Here is a 27,328-nt window from a genome sequence, read left to right as displayed (position 1 = left end):
TGGTTCCCGGCACTAGTACAAAAAAGTTTAGGACCACTCCATCACTTTCCCATTAATGTCGTAAAAGGCGACTAAGGGATAGGCTCAAAAACTTGGGATTCTTTTTTTTTAATCTCAATTCTATCATTAGGTAAGCCAAATAGCTGAGCGTGGCCTATCAGTCTTTTCAAGACTGTTGGCTCTGTCTACCCCACAAGGGATATAGACGTGACCATATGTATGTATGTATGTATGAGAAAAATAAAATTGAGCTAAACAGCTGAACGTGGCCTATTATCTTTTTGAGATTGCTGCCTACCTCGTAAGGCATAAAGTCGTGATTATATATCTACTAGCTGTGCCCGCGAATTCGTCCGCGTGGAATAGTTATATTGGGCATCCTTGAAGCCCTCAAGGATGAATAATTTCCCCCGTTTTTTTCACATTATCCATTATTTCTATGCACCTTATAATTGCAGCGTGATGTTAAATAGCCTAAAGCCTTCCTCGATAAAAGTCTATTCAACACAAAAGAAAAATTCAATTCGAACCAGTACTTCCTGAGATAAGCGCGTTCAAACAAACAAACAAACTCTTCAGCTTTATAATAATAGTATACATATACGAGTTTGATGATTTAATTAAACTTAACTTTTTATTCCGTTCACCACCTCCACTTTTCTCTACATCTGATTTAATGCCAAGCACTTCTTCCACCTTTTTTTCCATTAACGGCGCATAGTGAAGTTTTAAATAAATAAGAGCATCGACATAATCCGCATTCAAAATATATATCTATAAAAAAAATGAATAAAAAAAAAAAACAAAAAATAAAGCAATACATTCACAAATTCCCTCCGAATAAGTACTTATCCGGCTGCACGTCCGTGCCTAACCTAACTTTTTTTAAATGTCAAATATGATAAAAACAACAAAATAGGTTATGATTGTTACGCTTATCAACGCAGACTCACAGGTTCGAATCCCGCTTCGGCCATGTACCAATGACTATTTTCGAAGTTATGTTCATTAGTTTAAACATATAACCAATGATCTAACGGTGAGGGAAAACATAAATAAATAAATATATACGGTACAAATAACACAGATTGAGTTAGCCTCGAAGTAAGTTCGAAACTTGTGTTACGAGATACTAACTCAACGATACTATATTTTATATTAAATACTTATATAGATTAACATCCAAGACCCAGGCCAATCAGACAAACTTCGTTTCTTATCATTCCGGGATTGGAACCCGAGACCTCCAGTATATTTTTATTTATTTATTTATTCTTTTGTTTAGGCGATGGGCTAGCGACCTGTCTCTATTTAAATCACAATTCTATTATTAAATAGCTGAACGTGACCTTTGCCTTTTCAAAACTGTTCGCTCTGTCTACCGCGCAAAGGATGTATATGTATGTATGTATGTATGGCTGATGGTGTGTGAAGTTGAAGAAGTCGTTGCAAAAACATAAATTACCCTCTCCTCAAGAATCTTCATGTAATCATACGTTTTTCTAAAACGCTGCAAAGCGCCCATCAAGTCTTCTCCATAAAGTTTATGGGCCTCCGCATTGATGTCATACTTCGAGGTTTCTATCGACTTCAAACTCACTGAAATCATAATATGATCACGTCTCAAACCCTTGCAAATTGTAACTATTTATTATTTGTATATATTATTTATATTTATTTGTATCTCAATTGTAAGACACGATATGTATGTATGTGTGCCGTGTGGTTCCCGGCACCAATACAAAAAAAGAATAGGAACACTCCATCTCTTTCCCGCGGATGTCGTAAAAGGCGACTAAGGGATAGGCTTACAAACTTGGGATTATTTTTTAGGCGATGCGCCACCAACCTGTCACTAGTTAAATCTCAATTCTATCATTAAGCAAAATAATTGAACGTGGCCATTCAGTCTTTTCAACACTGTTGACTCTGGCTTCCCCGCAAGGGATATAGACGTGACCATATGTATGTATTAAATTTTGTGCGAACCGCGATGGTAATTTCATTTATCGAAATGGACCCCGAGCAAAACTAATAGGCTGCCCCTACTCTAAGGGATATAAATGTATACGGGACAAATTACACAGATTAAGTTAGCCTCGAAGTAACTTCGAGACTTGTGTTACGAGATACTAACTCAACGATACCATATTTTATAATAAATACATATATAGATAAACGTCCAAGACCCAGGCCAATCAGAAAAAGTTCGTTTCTCATCATGCCCTGGCCGGGATTCGAACCCGGGACCTCCGGTGTCACAGACAAGCGTACTACCGCTGCGCCACAGAGGCCGCCAAACAGGATGAAAACATGAATTTTTGTATTAAATACTTACCAATACTACCGAAACATAAAAATCGTAATATATTTGAACACATTTTTACTAAAATTTTATCACTATAACAATATACGTTTCGTAACATATTTTATTGTTTACATATTGATATTTATTTTTTAAGGTGGTATATTTTATACTAACTGCGGCCGCGACTTCGTCCGCTCGGAATAATTATTTTGGGCACCATTGAAGCCCTCAAGGATTAATAATTTTCCCCGTTTTTTTTTAATATTTTATTATTTCTTCGCTCCTTATAGTTGCAGCGTGATATTATATAGCCTAGAACCTTCCTCGATAAATAGTCTATTCAACGCAAAAAGAATTTTTCAATTCGAACCAGTAGTTAGCGCGTTCAAACAAACAAACTCTTCAACTTTATAATATTAGTATAGATTTTTTTTATGGAACGGTGTCGGCACTATTAAAAAAAAACAATACTCTCTCCACCGCTCTGTCTCATTTAAATAGATATCGCAAAAAGGCGTATAAGGGATAGGCTTACAAACTTGGTATAAGTTCTTTCAGGCGATGGGCTAGCAACCTAGTCACTATTTGAATCTCAATTCTATCAAAAAGCCAAACACCTGAACGGGGCCTATCAGTCTTTTCAAGACTGTTGGCTCTGTCTACCCCACAAGGGATATAGACGTGACCATATGTATGTATGTATGAAGCTCCGCCCGCTCAAATCGAAGTTTTGCCCACGAGAGGAGTCTTCTTCCTCCTGGCTTTAGTCCCGGTTGCATCCTCACCACTCTGGAGAGGAGTCCGGGGTATGCCTGTGACCATGGATCCTGGATTGGGTGAGTCAGGTTTTCACTTGAAGCGACTCCCGTCTGACCTCCGCAACCTTGCAGGTAAACGTAACCCGTATTGGATCGATCATGGTTTCACATCGAGTTGCCTGAATAATAAGAGCATCGGTTAGTATTCAAACTAATGTAAATGACTTTCGTAAATAGTCATTGGTACATGGCCGACATGGGATTAGAAGCTGTGCCTTTCTGTGATCCGCGACTGCGTCCGCGTGGTAACCCTATCATAACTTAACAATCAATCCCGCGGGAACTCCGGGATAAAAAGTACCCTATATGTTATTCTCGGTCTTCAGCTACCTACTTACCAAATTTCATCGTAATCGGTTCAGTAGTTTTTGCGTAAAAGAGTAACAAACATCCACACTGACATCCTGACATACTCACAAACTTTCGCATTTATAATATTAGTAGGATGATCTCAGCTCCCTTAGTCAACTGTCAAACGTTCGGAAGCATTTTTAATTAACGAACCACTAACGCCTTTAGACCACTAGGTACCGTGTAGTAGCTAAATTTGAGATCTATAAGGCTCTATTCTGACAAACTGTCATCATCTTAATCTCAAATTCTATCATCAAGTCATCCAGCTGAAAGTGACTTTTAGACTACTCTTATCTACCGTGTAAGGATATACGTAAATTCTCAAAAGAAATAAACACTCGTTATTAAAAACCTGTTTCTTTTTCTATTTATTAATTATCAGCATAAAGAATTTTTTTACCGACAAACGGTATAGGCGTTCTGCCAAACGAGAAACCGCCATTTCTATTAACCGGCCGTCTTTTTGGTATGTATTTAGATTCGTACAGCTTCTCCATTTTGTTTTTATATTTGTTTTCGTAATTCACAGCCGGCGTTTCCCAATCGTCGCTTTGTTTCCTCGTCGTCGAATCTACAGCACCGAATTCAGCTTTTGATTTCGACGGTAACGCTGCGAAATCTTCTATTTCAACTTTTTTTGCTCTCTTCTTGTCAGTGGCAACGTCCCAACTTATAACTTTTGGTTTGACTTTAATGTAATCCGTTTTCTCTGTCCGCTTCTTGTTTTCGCCCTCCGTCCAATCTCTTCTCGTTGTTTTAGACACGTAAAAGTTTTCATTTATACGTTCATTTGTATGAGGTTTGCCATTCTTTTCACTGGAACGGTCTAGATTCAATGTTATTATAGATTTTTTGAAGTCATCACCAAAATAACCGTCCTTGTTTTCCACTTCCTCGTTGCTGTTCCATTTATTCGATTTCTGTTTAGATCTGAACGCAGTTTTGTGTCTGTCGTTTTCACGTGAATCAGTTTTCTTGTATTTATTGTTCAATTTGTTACTGGTTTCAAATTTTTTATCATCCAGTTTGCTTCTTTCATCAAATTTATTTCTTTCATTCAATTTGTTACTTTCATAAAATTTTGGTCTTTCATTAAATTTGTTTCTTTCATCAAATTTATTTCTGTCGTAAAATTTTTTCTTTTCATCATATTTATTTCTATCGTTTACTTTGTTTCTAGTGTCATAGATTTTTTCATCATATCTGCTTCTAGATTCAAATTTTTCTCTGCCGTAATATTTTTTATCACTGTTGTATTTATTTCTTACATCGTTCCTTTCTCTTGTGTCAATATCTTTAGCTCTGCCATATTTCTGTTTGTTATCAAATTTCTCTCTGCTGTCAAACGTGTCTTTTCCTCTGCTGTCATATCTGTTGATGCGATCATATCTCTTTTTATTTCTGTCAAAATCGTGTTCTCTAGACTTTTTTCCATAGTAACTTCGGTCTGAACTCTTTTGTCTTTTCATTGATTTGCCCCAGTTATCATTAGCTTCATCTGACATACCTAGAAAAAAATATTAGTCATGATTTAATATACAACTACTTAAGATTAATTTTATATTTTATAGTAAAGAATCGGCATGCCTGACGCAGCGTGGCTTGGAGTGGAAATAAAGTTCTGAGTTTGTTCGCTGGAAAGGTCAAAGTCGATACTGAACTCCCACAGGTAAACCTAGATATGAGATATGTATGTAGAGTTGTGATTAATTATATACATACATATCATCACATCTATATCCCTTGTAGTAGGGGGGTAGGGGTAGACAGAGCCAACAGTCTTGAAAAGACTGAAAGGCCACGTTCAGCTGTTTGGCTTAATAATATTTTTGGGATTCAAATAAAGATAGGTTGCTAGCCCATCGCCCAAAAATAAGAATCCCAAATTTATAAGCCTAGGCATCTCTTAGTTGCCTTTTACGACATCCATGGGAAAGAGATAGAGTGGTCCTATTTTTTTCCTATTGGTGCCGGGAACCACAAGGCACTATTATTAACGTTTAATAATAATTAAGGTACGTCAAACAATTTATTTACGTTTTCCAAATCGATGTTTTCCATCTCTGTACTCCCCATATCTTCTCAGTGTTTTTCGTCGCCCAGAAGGAGTATTAGCCGACCAGCTGTAAGAGAAATACTCGATGTTAAAGCCTCCATGCATAGACGAAGAAAAAAAGGCGGACGGAGTGTGGCTTAAAAAAAGTGAAGCATCGTAATGGTGGCGTTGTACGCATGTGCGAGTGACAGAAAACTTGCCATTTCATGAGATAATCTATGACACATCTAGGCCTTAATTGCGGCCGACCGTTACACAATTGGTGAGAGTGTGTTCGTGAGGCGTGTATACATATAGAGGGTCCAGAAAACTTTTGGTGCTTCATTTTGCCCCATAGTAAAACTCCGTCCGCCTATTTTTCTGCGTTTTTGTCTGTGGTAGTGAAGACCAAACATATTACGTGCCGGCTGCTTCTTTTCCCGTACAGATTATCAAATCATGGCTTGTGTCAAATAAAAAAATGAAAGGTATATAGTTACGAGGGAATTTACAATAAATCGCAATGATGCGGGCGTCGCTCAATCAATTCAAAGTAAAAGCCTACCATTTTGGTTGCGCGAAAATTTTGTGAGATGTTTACATCAGAAGAGAAGAAAAAGTCCGCCATTGCAAGTCATTTATTTATTTTATAACTACACTAGCTGTGCCCGCGACTCCGTCCGCGTTGAATAGTTATTTTGGGCATCATTCCTCAAGGGTGAATAATTTTCTCCGTTTTTTTCACATTGTCCATTATTTCTTCGCTCCTCGATAAATGGTCTATTCAACACAAATATAATTTTTCAATTCGAATCAGTAGTTCTTGAGATTATCGCGTTCAAACAAACAAACACTTCAGCTTTATAATATTAATAAAGATACTTATGTACTAACTATTTAAATAAGCTGTGTAAATTCCTGTGCAATAAAGATATCACAAACAAACAAACAAAACAATAGGTACCTACTCTTTCCTGTCAATTTCCTCCAGAAAATCGTTTAACACCTCAGGATTCTCTATAACATGTATCCTAGTTTGAGTATTGTCCATGAGGTCAGCCATTTCTTTATAATCAAAGTTTTTCTGAACATGTTTCATTGCGACTTTCAATTCATCTGGATTTCTTACGTCAATGCCATCAAAGAGATTAACAACTAAAAATGAGAGTTGAATAAGATCATGTGATCGTGTCATCGTAATGTTACATATCTACATACATACACGTATATATCCCTTGCGGGGTAGACAGAGGCTGCAGTCTTGAAGAGACTGATACGCCACGTTCAGATGTTTGGCTTAATGAGAGAATTGAGATTCAAATAGTGACAGATTGGTAGCCCATCGCCTAAAATAAGAATCCTAAGTTTATAAGCCTATCCCTTGGTCGCCCCTTACGATATCCTTGGGAAAGGGATGGAGTGGTCCTATACTTTTGTATATGTATTGGTGCCGGGAACCACATGGCAATACAAACATATATATGTCTATATGTATATACATATATTATATGTATATATCCTACTATTATTTATTATACGAGTAAATGCGAAAGTTTTTGAGTATAGGTCAGGATGTCAGTATGGATGTTAGATCCTCTTTCACGCAAAAACTACTGAACCGATTACGATGAAATTTGGTATGTCGGTAGCTGAAGACCCAGAATAACATATAGGCTTCTTTTTATCCCGGAGTTCCCGCGGGATAGGGTTTCCATGCGACCAAAGTCGCGGGTGCCTCTAGTATATATATATATATATATCCCGGCACCAATACAAATAAGAATGGGACCACTCCATCTCTTTCCCATAGATGTCGTAAAAGGCGACTAAGGGATAGGCTTATAAACTTGGGATTCTTCGTTTAGGCGATGGGCTAGCAACCTGTCACTATTTGAATCTCAGTTCTATCATTAAGCCAAATAGCTGAACGTGGCCATTCAGTCTTTTCAAGACTGTTGGCTCTGTCTACCCCGCATGGGATATGGACGTGACCATATGTATGTATGTATAAATATACCACGTTCATACCAGCGGCTTCATTGTAAACATTTGTTCTTTCACTTTCATTGATAAATTCAACAAGCTTCCTCAATTTATTCTTGTCGACATAACCATAAAAATTAAACTCGTTTTCATTTTCACTAGTTGCGTCTGCGCCTTCATTGTTTAATGCGACAGCTGTAAAAAAAAACGTTTCGTAAGTTTTTTTATTATTCTTCTTTGTTATATTTTTAAGGACGTCCTGGCAAAAGGTCAGGTCAAGAGTACCCGAAACCGACGAGCTTGCACGAAAAGAGTTATGAATGAGGATGAAGCGAAAGAAGTAAAGAGATAATGGCGTGGCAAGTAGAAATATGTAGTCTCTGCCTACTCCGCCGGGAAAAGGGCGTGACTTTGTGTATGTGTAGCGACATCTCTACGTCACAGGTCACAAAAACAATAGCACGCGACGCTATCAGTGTCAAAAACAGCAAAAGTCTAAATCGCGCAAGCAAAGACTCCGACACAATAAGTCTAACGGAATATCTTCCCTTTGGTGGCGGTCGAGTGAAACTATCGATCCCGCTACATACTTATGTATTTATCTATAGGTACTTATATTATAAAGCTGAAGAATTTGTTTGTTTGTTTGATCGCGCTAATCTCAGGAACTACTGGTTCGAATTGAAAAATTCTTTTTGCGTTGAATAGACCATTTCGCGGAACGCTTTAGGCTGTATAACATCAAATTACAACTATAAGGAGCAAAGAAACAATGGAAAATGTGAAAAAAACGGGGAAAATTAAAATTTATTAATATTATTTATATTAAGAAAATTATTCATCATTGAGGGCTTCAATGATGCCCAAAATAACTTCTACGGGGACGAAATCACGGGAACAGCTAGTAAATAATAATATCAGTATTATTTCGATGCCACTTTTTAAGCATCAGTTCATTTTCAGAATTATTATAATCTAATTTATATGACACAACGATTGAATTTAGTGCCGTGTGTTCCCGGCACCATTACAAAAGAATAGGACCACTCCATCTCTTTCCCACGGATGTCGTAAGAGCCGACTAAGGGATAGACTTGGGATTCCTCTTTAATGTAAATCCCTGCCAATCTAAGGTCTGCCGCGCCGATGGATGCATGGCTAGGGGCGAGCCTAGTCTCGAGCGTGCCACTTCCGCCATGGGGTTGGGCGACCCCCAGGTAATGGCTAGCCTTACCCTGGCATGCGGGGCTCTGCTGGGGCGGACAAAATTCTTCCCTAGCGTCTCGTGGGAATCGCATGGATGCAAATTTTTTGAAAGAGCACCTAGATGGCGGCGATGGTGTCCGCACCCCATCACGTCTCGTTCCCGGCGGGAGCGGTATGCGGTCTGCTGAAAGCCGCTTTGCGACGATGAATGTAAGAGGAGGAATGAAGGATAAGATTGAGGAAGTATGCCAGATGATGGATGAAAGACGTTTGGATGTGTTGTGCGTGAATGAAACGAAGCGGAAAGGATGCGACGCGACGCAGCACGGCCCTTACACGGCGTATTGGTCTGGAATTTCCAGTACCAGCCGAGGCTGTCAAGGGGTCGGTCTAATTCTTTCTGCACGAATGGCTGAGTGCGTGAATGAGTATGAGTGTGTCAGCCCTCGTCTTCTATGGATTAGGCTGAAAGTTGGAATCACTCGGATCTTCGTTCTAGGTGTTTATGCACCTTGGGATGTGGGTTCGAGGGGTACAACATCAGCAAAAAGCGAAAACGAGGAGTTCTGGAATAGTGTAAGAGAAGTATTGAAAGTTACCAAGCCAAATGAGAAGATTATTATGTTAGGTGATTTTAATGGATGGGTGGGTGTAAAGCGTGATGGATATGAAAAGGTGCTTGGTGCGTTTGGTGACGAAAAGGTGAATGATAATGGAAGAAGTGTATTAGAAATTTGTCTAGAGTGGGATCTTTTTGTGTCGAACTCAATGTTTCAACATAAAGAGATCCACACCTACACAAGAGTGGAAGGTATTTTAAAAAGTATGATAGACTTTGTGATTGTAGATGAAAGATTGAAGAACAAAGTGCTGGATACCCGTGCATATCGCGGTGCTGGCATTGACTCGGACCATTTACTGGTGATATCCCGGATAAGGGGTATCTTCAATCGCTGGCGGCACAGGGTAAGGGAGCAAACCAGCGCTTTGGAAAGAGTAAAAGTAGAAAATTTGCAAGATATGGATGTAGGTAAGAAGTATATTAATAGACTGAAGGATGAATTTGAAGATTTAGAGGAAATGAGCGATATTGAAGATGGATGGAAGGAATTTAAAAAAAGAATTGTGAAAGTAGCTGTTGAAGTGTGTGGTGTAAGTAGAAGAAGGAAAGGAAAAAATCACAAAAATGCGTGGATGAGTAAAGATGTGCAAGAACTTGTGCGATTAAAGAAGAAAGCATGGCTGGATTTGTTAGCAGCAAAAGCTAACTTAAGAATGCAAGAGGTTATAGATGAAGATGTGAATGAAGCACGTAAGGAATATAAGAAAATGAAAGATTTGGTTAAGAAAGCGTTGATTAGAAAGAAAGAAGAGTATAAAGAGGATTTTGATAAAAGGCTATCAGAAGACTTTCAGTCAAATCTGAAAGTATTCTGGAAATCCGTAAGGTCAGCCCGAGGAAATACTATAACCAGAGAGCTGACTAGGATCAGATGCCAGGATGGTAGCGTTGTGAAAGGAGAAGAATGTGTACTAAAGATATGGAAGGACTATTTTGAAAGTTTATTTGAAAAAAAGGAAGGAAATAAGAAAGATTTCTGCTATAGCGAAGAAAAAGAGAATGAGATGGAAGGCGAAATTGAAATGTTCGAAATTGTGGAAGCACTTAAGAGTATGAAAGCGGGAAAGGCTGCTGGGTGTGATAGAGTGTCGGTCGAGATGCTTAAAGCAGGAAAAGGCGTAGTAGCTAGTCAGTTGTACTGCCTTTTCAATTTGTGTTGGAGAAGCGGCCGAGTACCAAAAGATTGGTGTAAGGCTGTTATCGTGCCACTTTACAAAGGAAAAGGGTCACAGCTGGACTGCAAAAATTATCGTGGTATAAGCCTGCTTAGCGTCGTCGGCAAATTGTATGCTAAGGTATTGATTAATAGAGTCAGGAATGAAACTGATGACAAAATATGGGATGCTCAAGCGGGATTTCGAAAGGGAATGGGATGTACTGATCAGGTCTTTTCCTTGCGGTGCATAGCCGAAAAGTTTTTGGCCAAGAGTCAAAAAGTCTATTGCACATTCGTAGATCTGGAAAAGGCCTATGACAGAGTTGAGAGGAATGAATTGTGGTCAGCACTTTCTATGCATGGGGTGAGCAGTCTCTTAATACGAGCACTGAAATCCTTATATGAGGATTCGAGTGCTTGTGTCAGGATAAACGGAGCGCACACTGAGTGGTTTAAGATTGAGAAAGGCGTTAGGCAAGGATGTGTTGCGTCACCGTGGCTGTTCAACCTATTTATGGATAGCTGTTTGACAGATTTGAAAGAGTCTAAAAGTGGATTAAGGATGAATGAGTTACTCGTCAAATGTCTGCTCTATGCCGACGATCAGGTTATACTGGCGTCATCAGCGGAGGAGTTACAGGAGATGGTAAACTGTATGCATGAAGCTTTAAAAGAGAAAGGAATGAAAGTGAACGTAAGTAAAACTAAAACACTGGTTTTTGAAATGGAGAAAGAAATGACAGCATGTAATATTTTGATTGGAGGAGAAAAAGTGGAGCAAGTGAAAGAGTTTGTATATCTAGGATCAAAGTTTACATCAGATGGCAAGTATGATAGTGATATTGAAAGGAGAGTGAACGCGGGGAACATGGTGAATGGAGCTTTGCATGCCTTTATGAGCAGTCAGAAACTATCCAAAAAGGCTCGACTGGCTGTGCACAGGGGCGTGTTGGTCCCGACATTAATGTATGGGAGTGAAAGTTGGGTATGGCAAAAGAAGCATGAAAGCAGAATAAATGCAGTGGAAATGAGAGCGTTAAGGAGTATGATGGGTGTGAAATTGAGTGACAGGATAAGGAACAGCGTGATAAGGGAATGTTGTGATGTGAAAGAAGATGTAGTTACAGGAATAGAAAAGGGTATGTTAAGATGGTTCGGTCATGTGGAGAGGATGAATGAAAGCAGGTTGACTAAGCAGATATACAAGGAGAGTGTGGAGGGAAAGGTCGGAGTGGGAAGACCTAGACGAACGTATCTTGATCAAATTAAGGACGTCCTGGTAAAGGGTCAGGTCAAAAGTACCCGAAACCGCCGAGCTTGTATGAAGAGAGTTATGAATGTGGACGAAGCGAAAGAAGTATGCAGAGATCGTGGCAAGTGGAAAGAGGTAGTCTCTGCCTACCCCTCCGGGAAAGAGGCGTGATTTTATGTATGTATGTATGTAAGGGATAGGCTTATAAACTTGGGACTTTCCTTTTAGGCGACGGGCTAGCAACCTGCCACTATTTGAATCTGAATTATTTTACGCCTTATAGCTCAATGTAATCAAATTATATGTATGTATGTATGTACAATTGAATTTAGATTTAAGACGTGTGACAAGTTACAGTAAAAAGAATACTTACTGAAACAAAATAAAATCAGTTTTGACGCCAATAACATTTTCCACTAGAACTATAAGGTAATATTTTCTAAAGGCGATTACAGATTTTGTTATCGCTTTAATAAAATTAAAATAAGCACCATTTCAAAACACATTCAGCCGGCGAGTGTAAGACGTTTGGGAGCTTAACAATTTTTACCTGAAATAAACAAAGAAAAATGTTCACTTTATCAGAAATTTTACGTTCAATATTTTTTTTTACAAATATACTTTTTACATACATACACACATACATATGATCTCGTCTTACTTATGTCACCTTTACGGGGTAGACAGAGCCAATAGTCTTGAAAAGACTGAACGGCCACGTTCAGCTATTTGGCTTAATGATAGAATTGAGATTCAAATAGCGACAGGTTGCTAGCCCATCGTCTAAAAAAGAATCCCAAGTTTGTAAGCATATCCCTTAGTCGCCTTTTACGACATCCATGGCAAAGAGATGGAGTGGTCCTATTATTTTTTGTATTGGTGCCGGGAACCACACGGCACACCATACCTACGTATGTTTACAATAATTACGTACAAAATAAATAAATATATACAGGACAAATTACACAGATTGAGTTAGCCTCGAAGTAAGTTCGAGACTTGTGTTACGAGATACTAACTCAACGATATTTTATTTTATAATAAATACTTATATGGATAAACATCCAAGACCCAGGCCAATCAGAGAAAGTTCTTTTCTCATCATGCCCTGACCGGGATTCGAACCCGGGACCTCCGGTGACACAGACAAGCGTACTACCGCTGCGGCACAGAGGCCGTCAAAAGGGTCAAAACAACTGATAAATAAGGTCAAAATCTTGACCCCGGATTAAGCACCTGACCAAAAATTCGCCCGCGAAGACGCCCGATTAGATCCTGATAAGATTACCACAATCATGGCAGGTGATGATGATAAATCAATTAAAAATTATAAATAGCTTATACATTTGCATTTTTGTTGATATCGCAAGTAGTCATGAAGGCGTTTATTGTATCTTTATTACTGGGAACTATAGCTGAAAATGAAAAATGAAAATATCTTTATTTGCAAATAAATGTTATACAATATTGTGCGCTGGCACCCACGATAGGTTTCCCTGTGTTGTGGGTGACAGGCTCTTCAGTAGACATTATAGGATATTGTTTATTTCATTATAGATAAATTATTTTCTAGAATATTATTTCTACTTAACTTTGATTAAGTGGAAAAGAAATCTTAATTGAATTAACAATTTCTAACAATAATGATAATCAAGTATAGCAAATTAACAGTGGAAAAGAAATTTAACTTAAGTTAACAATTTCTAGCAACAAAGATAGTATAATTAAGTACTTATAGCAAACTCACAATTTTAACCAATTAAGTATGGTAATCAAGTATGTAATATGTAGTTTGTAGTTAGTAAAATTCTTGAAGTATGTAAATATTAGTAGATGGTATTTTTGAATTGAATTCGTGTACATAATCAAGTGAATGAATCTCATCATATAATATAAAACCAATTTATTAAATTCATGCATTATAAAAATCTATCTCAAATAATCACCTTGCATAATGGTGTCAATACTAAATAATTATGTTTCGTTCAAATAACGATGTGTTCGCAATAACCAGTTTTTATGTAATGACATAGAATAGATTTTCAGTCTCACTGTAGGTCATGTTGCTGAGCCAAGCTAGAATAAACTTTCCAAAGGAACGGTTACTGCTGTTTTTAATGTTTCGGTCTATCAACAGTAGTTTGTTATAGAGTTTTGGACCAAGATAGTTGAAGAATCTCCTAGCAAATACTGTTTTTATTTGGGGAACAGGACAACACTGTATACGTCTTGACGCTCTGGGTGGTGGCGTAGGGATAGTCTGTCTGTGGAACCTAGTTAACGTAGCATATATAAACAATTTGCGTACCGATAACACATTTGCCTCTTCGTACACCTTTGTAGTCGGATAGCGGAACGAGACACCGAGGATAACCTTCAAGATTGCTCGTTGGGCCCGTTCGACTATCAAAGCGTGGGTATTGGTTGCACCACCCCAGGAGGTGATGCAATATGTAATAATGCATTGGCAAAGAGCTTTGTATGTACTGATAAGGAGTTTTGTATCCGCAGCTAGTCTTAATTGTTTAAAAATATATATAAGCTTTCTAACTCTGCCAGAGAGAGTAGATATGTGCTGTTTCCAGCTTAGGTGTTGGTCAACTGTTACTCCTAAGTATTTTATTGAGGTTACCCTTGCAAGATGAGTGCAGTTACAGGTTGTCCTTGCATTGTAAGAAATTGTACGGTTACATGGAAATCCGTGCAGTGTGATATTAAAGTTCGGCTGAGCACTTGTGATTGCCGTCTTAGAAAAACAGACGTAATTGGATTTAGTGGTGTTAAGTGTCAGGAGACGATCCTCCAACCACGTAGTTATTTTGGCAAGGCCGTCTTCCGCTAATGCCTTAACTCCATCCCACGTCTTGTCGTGAAAAATTACCGCAGTGTCGTCGGCAAACATCAGTAGCTCGGCTCCTGAGATTTTAAGACTACAAAGGTCATTAATATAAACTAGAAAGAGCGAGGGACCGAGCGCACTGCCCTGTGGAACTCCGAACGAACACTTAGCTTCACGACTCTCGTAGTTTTTAACTTTAACATGCTGCCGTCTTTCCGTGAGGTAATCCTTGAACCAGGAAAGTACTAATCCTCTGACACCCATTTTTTCCAGACATCTTAACAATATTGGGATAGAAACCGTGTCAAAAGCTTTTTGCATGTCCAAGAACACACCCACACAACGCTCGCCTTTGTCCAAATAGGAGCTCACTAATGTTGTCAACCTCAGCATGGCATCTTCTGTGGATTTATTCCTCCTGAACCCAAATTGGTTGGAAGCAATCAAACCTGACCCCTCCATATAGTTGACCAATCTTCTGTTTACTATTTTCTCAAGAAGCTTAGACAGTGTTGACAAGAGTGATATTGGCCTGTAATTAGTAGGTTGGTCCTTATCTCCATTTTTGTAGATTGGACATACTACCGCCGTTTTAAACTGTTTGGGAAAGATACCACTTGACAGACTGAGATTGAACACAAAAGTAATTGGGTCTAGCAACAGGTGCCAAAACTTCTTGAGGAATAGTACTGAGATCTTGTCTCTACCCGGTGCGGAATCAGTTCTGAGTGATAGAATAGTTTCTTTTATTTCTAGCGGGTCCATTGGCAACATTGCCATAGAACTCGCGGTTGTGTTATGTGTGTTCACCTTCCGCGCTAAGATATCGTGTGTGGTGGCAAGTTTTGCAAGAGTCTTATCTGCTAAATTTTCCCCTATAGACGTGAAGTAGGAATTGACCACTGTCAGTGCGTCCACTGGATTAGGTTTTATTGAAAGTAGCTCTTCACTAGTGGTTTTGGATTTTGACAAGTTACATATTTCTTTGATAACCTTCCATGTCTGTTTTGTATTGCCTTTGTGTTGGGAAAGTAGTGTTTGATAATAAATTTTTTTAGCATTTTTAACAATTTTGTTGCAGTTATTTTTGTAGTTAGCATATTCAAGTTTGAGTTGTTCATTTTCTGGCTGTCTTTTGCTTTGTTTGTACAATTTATCTCTTTTCCGCATACACTTAACCAACCCTATAGTAATCCATGGTTTTAATGGTTTTACTTTATTGGACAATTTCGAAACTGTAGTGTTCGACGTAATAATCTTCTGCAGGGTAGTTATTAATTCATTAGCAGCTGAGTTGGTGCATGCGCAATTATATAAGTTAGACCAGTCTTGTTCTTTAAGAACTTTGCTTACATTTTCGTAGTCAAGTGTGGTTTTAGCAGCATGTGTTACATGTTTATTGATCAGAGCTTTGTTTAGAATTAGGAGAACCGGTCTATGATCGGTGAATTCATCAAAGATAAATGATTGAGCTTTATACGGGGATTTTATCATCATATGGTCGATACATCTGCTCCGTCTTGTCGGTTTATCAACACCTTGCAGAAGACCGTGGCTTGCTATCATGTTTAGGTAATTAATAGTGTGGGTTTTATCGATGCCTGGGAGAATGTTAATATTAATGTCACCTGTTAAAATTACATTTTTTGTTTTGATACCTTTCAGAATTTGGTCTAGAGAGTTAATGTAGTTGGTAGGGTTTTTAAATGAGGGTGATCTGTAGGAACATATTAATGAGAAATCCTGCGAAATTTTCAATAATAGACAGCTCCCTTCCTTTACGTATGGTTCAACATCGGTGACTGGAATATTTGATTTGACATAGACCACAACTCCGTCATTCTGGTTGATGCTCTTTTTTGTACAAAACGTTTTGTAATCATCTAGTATCGGAAGAATATTATTAGAATTAGTCCAGCATTCCGTCATTACAATTATGTCTATGGGAATGCTTAGGTCGGTTAAAAAGGTAAGAAATCTGTCAATGTTTCTATTGATACTTCTTATGTTAACTGTTATAATTGATAAAGCTTTATGAGGATCAAAACACGATGGCAGAAGACTAGGCGTTTCAGATGGATTATTAACAATCTGACATGGAATGTTATCTGCATCGTCAATTTCCATAGCAATATCTTCCTTTGGGTTATCGAATTTTGGTTGAGAGAATAGTTTGTTGCACGAGACTGTTATGAAAAGCAGTTATTTCAATTATGCGTTGGAAAGTTTTCTCTATCTGGTTAATGGAACGTAAGTTAAAATTAATATTTGAGATTTTTTTTGTTGTAGTGTTTTACAAAAAATGCTAGGTATGAAACATAATTAATGAAATTAAACGCAAAAATTATATTGTACAAAAATACGTGGTATGAGCAAATGATGGGTGAACTATTTAGTCATATCTCCATACGATCGAAGTCACTGTCCTCGTTTATACGTATTGCCGGCGAACCCTCCATCTTGCGCAGGAAAACAGTTCCCTGCGATGTCCAGCAATATCTGTACTTATGAGTTTTAGCTAAGTCTCTAGCTGTTGCGTACAACTTTTTGTTCCTGAAAGTTAGTTGTTCAGTCACGTATATGGGCTGCGGTGGACCCTCTAGATTTATGTGTGATGTGTTCAGTTTCTTAGTGTTGTCTGTTCTATTAAATTTTTTTATCGCAGTTATAATTTCTTCCTTTTTTAAAACGCTTGTTAACTCCAGATTGATCTGTTTTTTTATTCCGTATCTGTACACATTTTTGATGTCTTCCTTTTGAATCCGTATGTTGACAGCACTGCAAATATTTTGCACGGTGCTGCACAGTTCATCTTTCGTTTCGCTATTTTTAGCGGGGACATTTTTAATTTCTATACACGCCAATCTGCTAACTCGATCGACGTTTTCAAGCTTATTTTCTAATTGTTGGATGTACTTCTTGTCCGCTCTGCGCTCCTCTTCCAAAAATTCGCATTTACTTAGAAGCTCCTCGTATTTGGCTGACATAAAGTCGGCTGAACTTTTGACTTCGTTCATTTGGCCTTGCATTTCTTTCATAGTGCGCATTATTGTTTCTAGCTTATCATTTTGGGCGGAGATCAAATCCATAATTGATGAATTATGCTCGTCACAGTCGGGCGTTTTGTCTAAGCTCCCACGACGCTGGCGCTTGTTTCGACTATTATTCCGCTGAGTGACATTTGTATTAACATCAGCTGTAGCCGGGCGGCTGTGTGTTGCGTCGCTTGTAGTAGCATTCGTGCTAGTGGTCGAATTCTGCGACTCGATACTCTGACGTCGGGATTGAGGTGGCGAGTGTTGTAGTGACATTGTGACAAAAAATTTAGTTTATGAGATTCTTCGTTACTTATAGCTGGACTGGACTATACAAGGCTAGTGGTGAAGCAGTATATGTAGGTTTATGTTTAAGCGTTCCTTTTTAAGTTGTAGCGTAATTTATAAACAAACAATAAAATGTTATTTGTTACCTCAACTTGCACTGCAGTCGGTGAGACGCGCTACGACACGGTTCGTAGCAGGGTGATGCAAGTACCTGATTCCTCGTCGTAGTATAGCGGTCGTAGACGGTACCTGCGTGCTGCGTCACAGCTTCGTAGCATTAACGGTGGGGGATCGTAGCGCGCTCGTAGCTTGTAGAATATTCGCACTCAACGCGCACTTCGTCGTCACTCGCCTATCCTCGGCGCTTCCTCGTAGGTTGAAGAGAGACAAAAATATCAACTGTTTGTTTTCGCGGGTTTGGGTGGAGGTGAGGAGACGGGCGCGTCTCGCTGTTTCTTGTCGTAGCGCACCAGAATGCGTTGGAATTTTATATTTTTTAAAACTTTGTGAGTATTCGAAAACTGATCTTGTATTGTTGCAAATAAAATCCTTTATTGCTTGCACTTTTTTAGAAATTTTGCTGGATATTTTGCAACACGTCTGTTCTCAGTTAAGTCTACGGGCGAAGAGGAGCTGTTTCAGGTATTTACTTATTTTAAACTAACTAACATATAAATCATCACGTATATATGTATATATATCCCTTGCGAGGTAGACAGTTGCCAACGGTTTTGATAAAACTGAAAGGCTACGTCCAGATATAAGATTTCATGATGGAATTGAAAATCAAATAGTGACGTAAAAAGCGACGGAGGGATAGGCTAATAAACTTGGATTTCTTTTTGTAAGCGATGAGCTGGCAACCTGTCACTATTTGAATCTCAATTCCATCCAAATTCATCAAATTTATCACATTATCGCCTCTATTGAGAGGTGTCTGCGTGGGGGGCACTTTTTGACCTTAACCCTGGATTGGGTAAGTCAGAATTTTACACGAAGTATTTTCATCTTCATACATACATATGGTCACGTCTATATCCCTTGCGGGGTAGACAGAGCCAACAGTCTTGAAAAGACCGAATGGCGTGGCCATTCGGTCCGGGCTCCTCTCCCAGAGTAATGTGGATGCAACCGGGACTAAAGCCAGGAGGAAGAAGATACGTACTTGTGTACTAGCTGTTGCTTGCGACTTCGTTTTCATTCATATCATATACTCACGTCTATATCCCTTGCGGGGTAGACAGAGCCAATAGTCTTGAAAAGACTGAATGGCCACGTTCAGCTATTTTGCTTATTGATAGAATTGAGATTCAAATAGTGACGGGTTGCTAGCCCATCGCCTAAAAAAGAATACCAAGTTTGTAAGCCTATCCCTTAGTCCCTTTTACGACATCCATGGGAAAGAGATGGAGTGGTGCTATTCTTTTTTGTATTGGTGCTGGGAACCTAGGTATTTGAATCTCAATCCTATCTTAAAGCCAAATAGCTGAACGTGGCCTATCAGTCTTCACAAGGCTGTAGGCTCTGTCTACCCCGCAAGGGATATAGACGTGATTATATGTATATATGTATGTATGTATGTATGAATACAATACGTGTTCCAGCTCTCCCGACGGACCAGAAAAGCGACCCAATCGTCAAGAAACTGGACGAGGAGAGGTTTCAGAAGGTTCTCGATGGTGAAGGTGAACTCCACCTGGTAGACCTCTGGCTGAAGACCAGTGATGAGCTAGACAGCGCCAGATACAACCCTGACAGGCAGAATGTATACCATTTGTTCACCAGGTGGGTTATTCATTTGTTATTTGTTCACTAGCGCCTTGTAGTTCTCATCACTTTAGATTATCTTTCCCATGGAAAACTTAATACATACATACATACATATGGTCACGTCCATATCCCATGCGGGGCAGACAGAGCCAACAGTCTTGAAGACTAAATGGCCACGTTCAGCTATTTGGCTTAATGATAGAATTGAGATTCAAATAGTGACAGGTTGCTAGCCCACCGCCTAAAAGAAGAATCCCAAGTTTATAAGCCTATCCCTTAGTCGCCTTTTACGACATCCATGGGAAAGAGATGGAGTGGTCCTATTCTTTTTTGTATTGGTGCCGGGAACCACACGGCACTCGTGGTATAGACTATCTTTCCCATTTTGGCCTCTGTGGCGCAGCGGTAGTACGCTTGTCTGTAACACCGGAGGTCCCGGCTTCGAATCCCGGCCAGGGCATGATGAGAAAAGACCTTTTTCTGATTGGCCTGGGTCTTGGATGTTTATCTATTTAAGTAGTTATTATGAAATATAGTATCGTTGAGTTAGTATCACGTAACAAAAGTCTCGAACTTATTTCGAGGCTTACTCAATCTGTGTAATTTGTCCCGTTTATGTTTATATTTATTTATATATGTATATTTATTTATTTTTGGATCTTGTGATTATTCTTGTAGACGATGGGCTAGCAACTTATCACTATTTTAAGCCACACAGCTAAAAGGTAGTCTTTTTAAGACTACCCTAGCCACTACTTTTGGCAAGACGCGATGTGTTGCGTTCATCATTTTTTTGCCGAGACAAGTAAAACAAACCGCCGAGCTTGCATGAAGAGAGTTACGAATGTGGATGAAGCGAAGGAAGTATGCAGGGATCGTGGCAAGTGGAGAGATGTAGTCTCTGCTACCACTCCGGGAAAGAGGCGTGAATAACATAAATAAAATAAATAAATAAATACATATATATACGGGACAAATTACACTGATTGAGTTAGCCTCGAAGTAAGTTCTTTGAGACTTGTGTTACGAGATACTAACTCAACGATACTATATTTTATAATAAATACTTAATATAGATAAACATCCAAGACCCAGGCCAATCAGAAAAAGTTCTTTGCTTATACCCTGGCCGGGATTCGAACCCGGAACCTCCGATGTCACATACAAGCGTATTACCGCTGCGCCACAGAGGCCGTCAAAAATATGTACATATGTGTCTATGTTAAAAAAAATTAAGCGTTGAATAATTCTCATTCACGCGCGGCTACATCGGCTTAACCTGTAAAAAATGGTCATCATTGTACGTCTGTTGGATTTCAGAGAAAACCCTCAAGTGAGCCAGCCGATGCTGGTTGGCAATACTGGTCTCCTTGGGTTGACCAACTACGACCCAGAAAGACGCACGATCATCATTCTACATGGGTGGCGGAGCACGGCTACTTCCGATGTCAACACCGTTTTGGTACCAGGTATCTATGTATCTATAGGTACATATAATAAAATAGTAAAAATATTTTGTCTGTACATTTAGTATTTTTGACTGAAATGAATAGAGGGGGGCACTTAGAATGAATAATAGAAAGCAGTAATTTTTTTTTTTAATTTATTGTCTGTCTGTATGATCACGCTTATCTCCGAAAGTTCTGAACCGATTTACTTCAAACTTTCATTTTTTCTTTCAACAATTGCTTTGTTTTAAATCAGAAAAACATTTAAAGTTTGTTTCATCAACATCGGTTTACTAAAAAAAAGTAAGTAAGTAAGTAAGTTTACGCGGAAATTCGAAATATACGCGGACGAAGTCGCGGGCAACAGCTAGTACTATAATATATATATTAATTTATATCTATACTGATATTAAAAAGCAGAAGGATTTGTTTGTTTGTTTTTTGAACGCGCTGATCTCAGGAACTACTGGTTCGAATTGCGTTTTAGCGTTGAATAAACCATTCATCGGGGAAGGTTAAGGCTATAAAGCATCACGCTGCATCTTTTAAAAGCAAAGAAATAATGGAGAATGTGAATAAAACAGGAACATAATTCATCCTTGAGGGCTTCAATGATGCCTAAAACATCCAACCTGTCACTATTTGAATCTCAATTCCATCACTAAGCCAAACAGCTAAACATTGCCTATCTGTCTTTTTAAGACTGTTGAATCTGTCTACCCCGCAAGGGATATAGAAGTGTGGTTCCCGGCACCAATACAAAAAAGAATAGGACCACTCCATCTCTTTCCCGTGGATGTCGTAAAAAGCGACTAAGGGATAGGCTTACAAACTTGGGATTCTTTTTTAGGCGATGGGCTAGCAACCTGTCACTATTTAATTTTGATTCTCAATTCTATCACTAAGCCAAACAGCTGAACGTGGCCTATGAGTCTTTTGGAGACTGTTGGCTCTGCCTACCCCGCAAGGGTATATACCCACATAGACTATATGTTATGTAATGTATATACACATACGTGAAAAATTACACAGATTGAGCTTGGCCCAGCATGAAAACGTGAAATTTGACCACTCGAGAACCACACGGCACATATAATTAACTTTGATTAAAAACTCATTTAGAATAGAATGGAATAGATTTATTTTCAAAATTGGATACAACGTATCACTAATTGACGTCACATCACTTAAAAATAATTATATATAACTACTACCGCTTCCGAAGCGCATGTGTAGAAGAAGCGGCGGAACAAACTACCTACACTGCAGCATTTTCATAGGACGTCAATTTATAAAATATAGATCTCTTAAAACTACATCGTGGACGATTGCACATTGTCTACATTTAAAAAAACATGAATGAATGTATTATAATGTATTATGTATGATGTCTCAAAACTATATCGTGGACGAATGCACATTGTCTACATTAAAAACATGGATGAATGTAGAACTAATTAATAAATTTCCATCCAGCCTTCCTCTCCGCTGAGGATGTGAACGTAATAGTGGTGGACTGGAGTGCTGGAGCGGGCAGCATCAACTACGCAGCAGCTATAACCAACACAATCACATCTGGTGAGAATACCTTTGATTAAATAAATCTATACTTTATATTATAAAGCTGAAGAGTTTGTTTGAACGCGCTAATCTCAAGTGCCGTGTGGTTCCCGGCACCGATACAAAAAAGAATAGGACCACTCCATCTCTTCTCCATGGATGTCGTAAAAGGTGACTAAGGGAAAGGCTTACAAACTTGTGATTCTTCTTTTAGGCGATGGGCCAGCAACCTGTCACTATTTGAATCTCAATTCTATCATTAAGCCAAACGGCTGAACGTGGCCATTCAGTCTTTTCATGACTGTTGGCCATGTCTACCCCGCAAGGGATATATACGTGACCATATATATGACTGTTGGCTCTGTCTACCCCACAAGGGATATAGATGTGACCATAAATATGACTGTTGGCTCTGTCTACCCCACAAGGGATATAGATGTGACCATATATATGACTGTTGGCTCTGTCTACCCCACAAGGGATATAGATGTGACCATATATATGACTGTTGGCTCTGTCTACCCCACAAGGGATATATACGTGACCATATATATGACTGTTGGCTCTGTCTACCCCACAAGGGATATATACGTGACCATATATATGACTGTTGGCTCTGTCTACCCCACAAGGGATATAGTGACCATATGTATGTAGATTACAATAGGTGGACTTTTAATGCTATTATTAACGAAATTCCAGGCGAAAGCGTCGCCCGCTTCATCGATTGGCTGAACGGCGTGACGGGGGCTACCCCGGGCCACTACCACCTCGTGGGGCACCACCTGGGCGCCCACCAGGCCGGGGTGGTGGGCAGACATGTCGACGGCAACATAGCTTATATCACAGGCAAGTGCGAGGTATAAAAGTAATTAGGTGCCATTGATTGTTACCTCTTTACAGGACTGTTGGCTCTGTCTACCCAGCAAGGAATATAGACGTGACTGTATGTTCAATGAGGCGCGCGGGCGACGTGGGCGCTGGGAACGGCGGGGTATGGACGAGGGGGGCGGAGAGTGACGCGAAGGAAGACCCTACAATGTTGAATAGAATAGAATAGATTTATTTTCAAAATTGGATTCAAGGTATCACTTATTGCCGTGTGGTTCCCGGCACTATTACAAAATAGAATAGGACCACTCCATCTCTTTCCCACGGATGTTGTAAAAGGCGACTAAGGGATAAGTAGGCTTATAAACTTGGGATTCCTATTTTAGGCGATGGGCTAGTAACCTGTCACTATTTGAATCTCAATTCTATCACTAAGCCAAACAGCTAAGCGTGGCCTATCAGTTTTATCAAGACTTGTGGCTCTGTCTACCCCGCTAGGGATATAGACGTGATCATATGTATGTATGTATCACTTATTGACGTCACATCACTTAAATCTAAAACTACTACTATTATCATTTCAAGAACACTTTTTGGTAATTTATTATAAAATCTTATACAAATAATCAGCAATGATTATCCTAGCTTACCTAGCCGAATGTTGCCAGCTTATAGTATTAATTTTATTTCAATTAAAAAAATCAATTTTTTATTAATAAATCGATATCTTCCCAGCACTGGAAGCGGCTCACGCTGGCTGGATTCTGAACGGTGACAAACTCAGGCCAGCCGACTCTTCGTACACTGAGGTCATTCACACCAACGCTGGCGTCATGGGTTACCTAGGCACGTTGGGTCACGCTGACTTCTATCCCAATGGTGGGGTCAACATGCCTGGATGCAGCTCCCAGGCCTGTGACCATGCTAGGTAATCTCATATATCACGTCTATATCCGTTGCGGGGTAGACGGAGCCAACAGTCTAGAAAAGACTGATGTGACCATGCTAGGTTATCTCATACATATATATATAATCACGTCTATATCCGTTGCGGGGTAGACAGAGCTAACTAATAGTCTCGAAAAGATTCATAGGCCACGTTCAGATGTTTGGCTTAGTGATAGAATTGAGATTCAAATAGTGACAGGTTGCTAGAATGTCGCCTAAAAGAAGAATCCTAAGTTTATAAGCCTATCCCTCAGTCGACTTTAACGACATCCATGGGAAAGAGATGGAGTGGCCCTATTCTTTTTTGTATTGGTGCCGGGAACCACACGGCACGCATTGCATTACATAACATATATTTACGTCTATGCGGGTATATACACTTGCGGGGTAGACAGAGCCAACAGTTTCGAAAAGACTGATAGGCCACATTCAGATGTTTGGCTTAGTGATAGAATTGTGATTCAAATAATGATAGGTTGCAAGAATGTCGCCTAAAAGAAGAATCCCAAGTTTATAAGCCTATTCTTTAGTCGACTTTTACGACATCCATTGGAAAGATATGGGGAGTTGTCTAAATCAAAAGTGCCGGAAGCTTCACGGCATTTTTTAACAAAATTATTGATATCTCATAAACTACTTTAACGATTTTTTTATCTAACGAACTTAAAAATTCTATTGACAGATTCTGCATACCTTTCAAATCCTACTAATATTATAAATGCGAAAGTTTGTGAGTATATCAGGATGTCAGTATGGATGTTTGTTACTCTTTCACGCAAAAACTACTGAACCGATTACGATGAAATTTGGTATGTAGGTAGCTGAACACCCAGAATAACATATAGGCTACTTTTCATCCCGGAGTTCCCGCGGGCTTTGATTCCACGCGAACGAATTCTTGGGCGGCCTCTAGTTTAATCATAATCATACCGGTTCGTTAGTTATCGTGTAACAAACAAACACACATTTTTCATTTCAGATCATACTTCTACCTAGCGGAGTCACTCCTCACTGGAGGGTTTACTGGACAGAGGTGCGCCACGTACATTACGGCCATGACAGGAACTTGTTATTTGTGGGGCAACCTGCATATGGGAGGCCTGGTGCCTAAGACTGGGTAACTTATATATTTATACATACATATGATCACGTCTATATCCCTAGCGGGGTAGACAGAGCCACCAGTTTTGAAAAGACTGATAGGCCACGCTCAGCTGTTTGGCTTTGTGATAGAATTGAGATTCAAATAGTGATAGGTTGCTAGCGAGTCGCCTCCATCTCTTTCCCACGGATGTCGTAAAAGGCGACTAAGGGTTAGGCTTATAAACTTGGGATATATTTATAGTCACGTCTATATCCCTTGCGGGGTAGAAAGAGCTGATAGTCTTGAAGAAACTGTAAGGCCACGTTGCTGTATGTCTTCATGATGGAATTGAGATTCAAATAGTGACAGGTTGCTAGCCCATCGCGTACAAGAAGAATCCCAAATTGCCTTTGTCGTCTTTTACGACATTCATGGGAAGGATATGGAGTGGTTCCATGTTTATTTGTTTGTTACCTCTTTACGCGTTATCCTCTTAATCAATCTTCTTGAAATTGTGTATATATAATTACCTAAGAGTCTGGAGAAGGATATAGGGTACTTTTCATACCGATAAAAATAAAAGGGTGGGATTTGCGAAAATCCTGTATTCTTTTATAGTTGGCGCTTAATTCGCGGGTGTGGGAGTATAATTTCCACGGGAGCGAAGCTTTGCGCAAAAACTGGTTACTTTAAGAGGGGCTCTATAAACATTTTCGCTCATTTACAAAGTCTATAAATCTGTGTTTAATTATTTATTTATTTATTCTTTATTGTAACAATTACAATTTGTAAAGTACAATAGGCGGACTTAATGCTAATAGCATTATCTAACAGTCTACCATTGGGACAAGCGGAGAACCTTTGTGTGGGTGATAATAATAATGTATAATAAACATACTTACTATACGATATACACTAAAAACCTATACATAATATATACCTATATACTACACTAAATTATTTCTTACGTTATATATTTGATGGGATCATTTATTATACTCTATCCTTTTGCAGATCGTCTGGGATTTTCTATCTACGGACCAATTCGCGCCCACCATTCTCCAGAGGCTGATCAAATAAACCAGCATACATACTTCTTCTTCTTAAATTATTATACAGAATATTTGTAAAATTTTACACAAAACCTCTTTTTTATATGTTACTGGTCAGTAGCAAAATTAACTAGTTACGTATGTTTTAAAAACGGAATCTGATGAAAAAATTCAAATTGTATTATGACGTAATAGAAACGAGTGATATATTCGCTGTAATTAAATTATATAAAACCTCTTTTAATGTGTTACTGGCAAGTAGCAAAAATAAATTTGTTTGTTTTATACATATTGGAACCAGATGATTTTTTTTCAAATTGGATTACGATTCAATAGTTAACGAGGCATTGTTACAATTAATTAAAACTTTGGACAAATATTGTTAAATTCAGTGTAATAATACCTAATACAGAATTTCTTGGTGTCATGTGTATAAAGTCTATTATTCCCGACTTATGTTGTTTTTTTTTTTCAAGTGTCAAGCCAATTTATTAGGTCATCACTAAACAGTTATTTCTTAAATAAATTTCTAGAACAAGTAAGTTTGAAACTCCGAAATATGAATCTTCTTCTTTGTCGTTACCTTTTCCCACTTTCTACGTGGGGTCGGCACAGTATGTTAGTTTTTTCCAATGACTTCTGTCAATTGCCATCTCATTGGTCACTCCCTTTCTCCTCATACTATCCTTTACGCCGTCCATCCATCTCTTTTTCGGTCTTCCCCTATTTCTTGAACTTT

The 27,328-nt window shown here is 38.9% G+C and overlaps 2 protein-coding genes across 3 annotated transcripts; one reads left to right on the top strand and one right to left on the bottom strand.

Moving 5' to 3' along the window:
- Window positions 1-3,842: 3,842 nt before the first annotated feature.
- On the bottom strand, window positions 3,843-18,511 carry LOC106133673 (RNA-binding protein 25). 2 transcript variants are annotated; one of them, XM_060952279.1, is made up of 6 exons: window positions 18,043-18,511; window positions 12,108-12,284; window positions 7,544-7,693; window positions 6,484-6,670; window positions 5,518-5,603; window positions 3,843-4,987 (listed from the first exon to the last, which is right to left on the bottom strand). In XM_060952279.1, exons 2-6 carry the CDS (start codon window positions 12,142-12,144, stop codon window positions 3,852-3,854), a joined length of 1,596 nt encoding a protein of 531 aa, XP_060808262.1. In that variant the 5' UTR covers window positions 12,145-12,284; window positions 18,043-18,511; the 3' UTR covers window positions 3,843-3,851. The 2 variants fall into 2 exon arrangements, with proteins under 2 accessions (XP_060808262.1, XP_060808263.1); XM_060952280.1 differs by having other exon boundaries at window positions 18,146-18,511.
- LOC106133671 (pancreatic triacylglycerol lipase) lies at window positions 13,049-26,728 on the top strand. The gene is made up of 8 exons (XM_013333479.2): window positions 13,049-13,149; window positions 19,492-19,681; window positions 20,987-21,135; window positions 22,591-22,692; window positions 23,377-23,523; window positions 24,241-24,433; window positions 25,433-25,570; window positions 26,552-26,728. The coding sequence occupies exons 1-8, from the start codon at window positions 13,110-13,112 to the stop codon at window positions 26,607-26,609; spliced, it is 1,017 nt and encodes a 338-aa protein (XP_013188933.2). The 5' UTR covers window positions 13,049-13,109; the 3' UTR covers window positions 26,610-26,728.
- Window positions 26,729-27,328: the final 600 nt, after the last annotated feature.

Source organism: Amyelois transitella, chromosome 28 (genome assembly GCF_032362555.1).
Source record: "Amyelois transitella isolate CPQ chromosome 28, ilAmyTran1.1, whole genome shotgun sequence".
NCBI lineage: Eukaryota > Metazoa > Arthropoda > Insecta > Lepidoptera > Pyralidae > Amyelois > Amyelois transitella.
This window is presented reverse-complemented; position numbering and strand designations above follow the sequence as displayed.

Bases quoted from the DNA above. Each gene is read 5' to 3' on its own strand.
- LOC106133673 (XM_060952279.1), bottom strand. From the start codon at position 12,144: ATGTTATTGGCGTCAAAACTGATTTTATTTTGTTTCA. The intron at 6,671-7,543 runs GTATGAACGTGG...TCTCATTTTTAG, and splicing joins TGTTTACAATGAAGCCGCTG to TTGTTAATCTCTTTGATGGC. The intron at 4,988-5,517 runs GTAAATAAATTG...ATTTTTTTCTAG, and splicing joins AAAACATCGATTTGGAAAAC to GTATGTCAGATGAAGCTAAT.
- LOC106133671 (XM_013333479.2), top strand. From the start codon at position 13,110: ATGAAGGCGTTTATTGTATCTTTATTACTGGGAACTATAG. The intron at 13,150-19,491 runs CTGAAAATGAAA...TGAATACAATAC, and splicing joins TTTATTACTGGGAACTATAG to GTGTTCCAGCTCTCCCGACG. The intron at 23,524-24,240 runs GCAAGTGCGAGG...ATATCTTCCCAG, and splicing joins CAACATAGCTTATATCACAG to CACTGGAAGCGGCTCACGCT.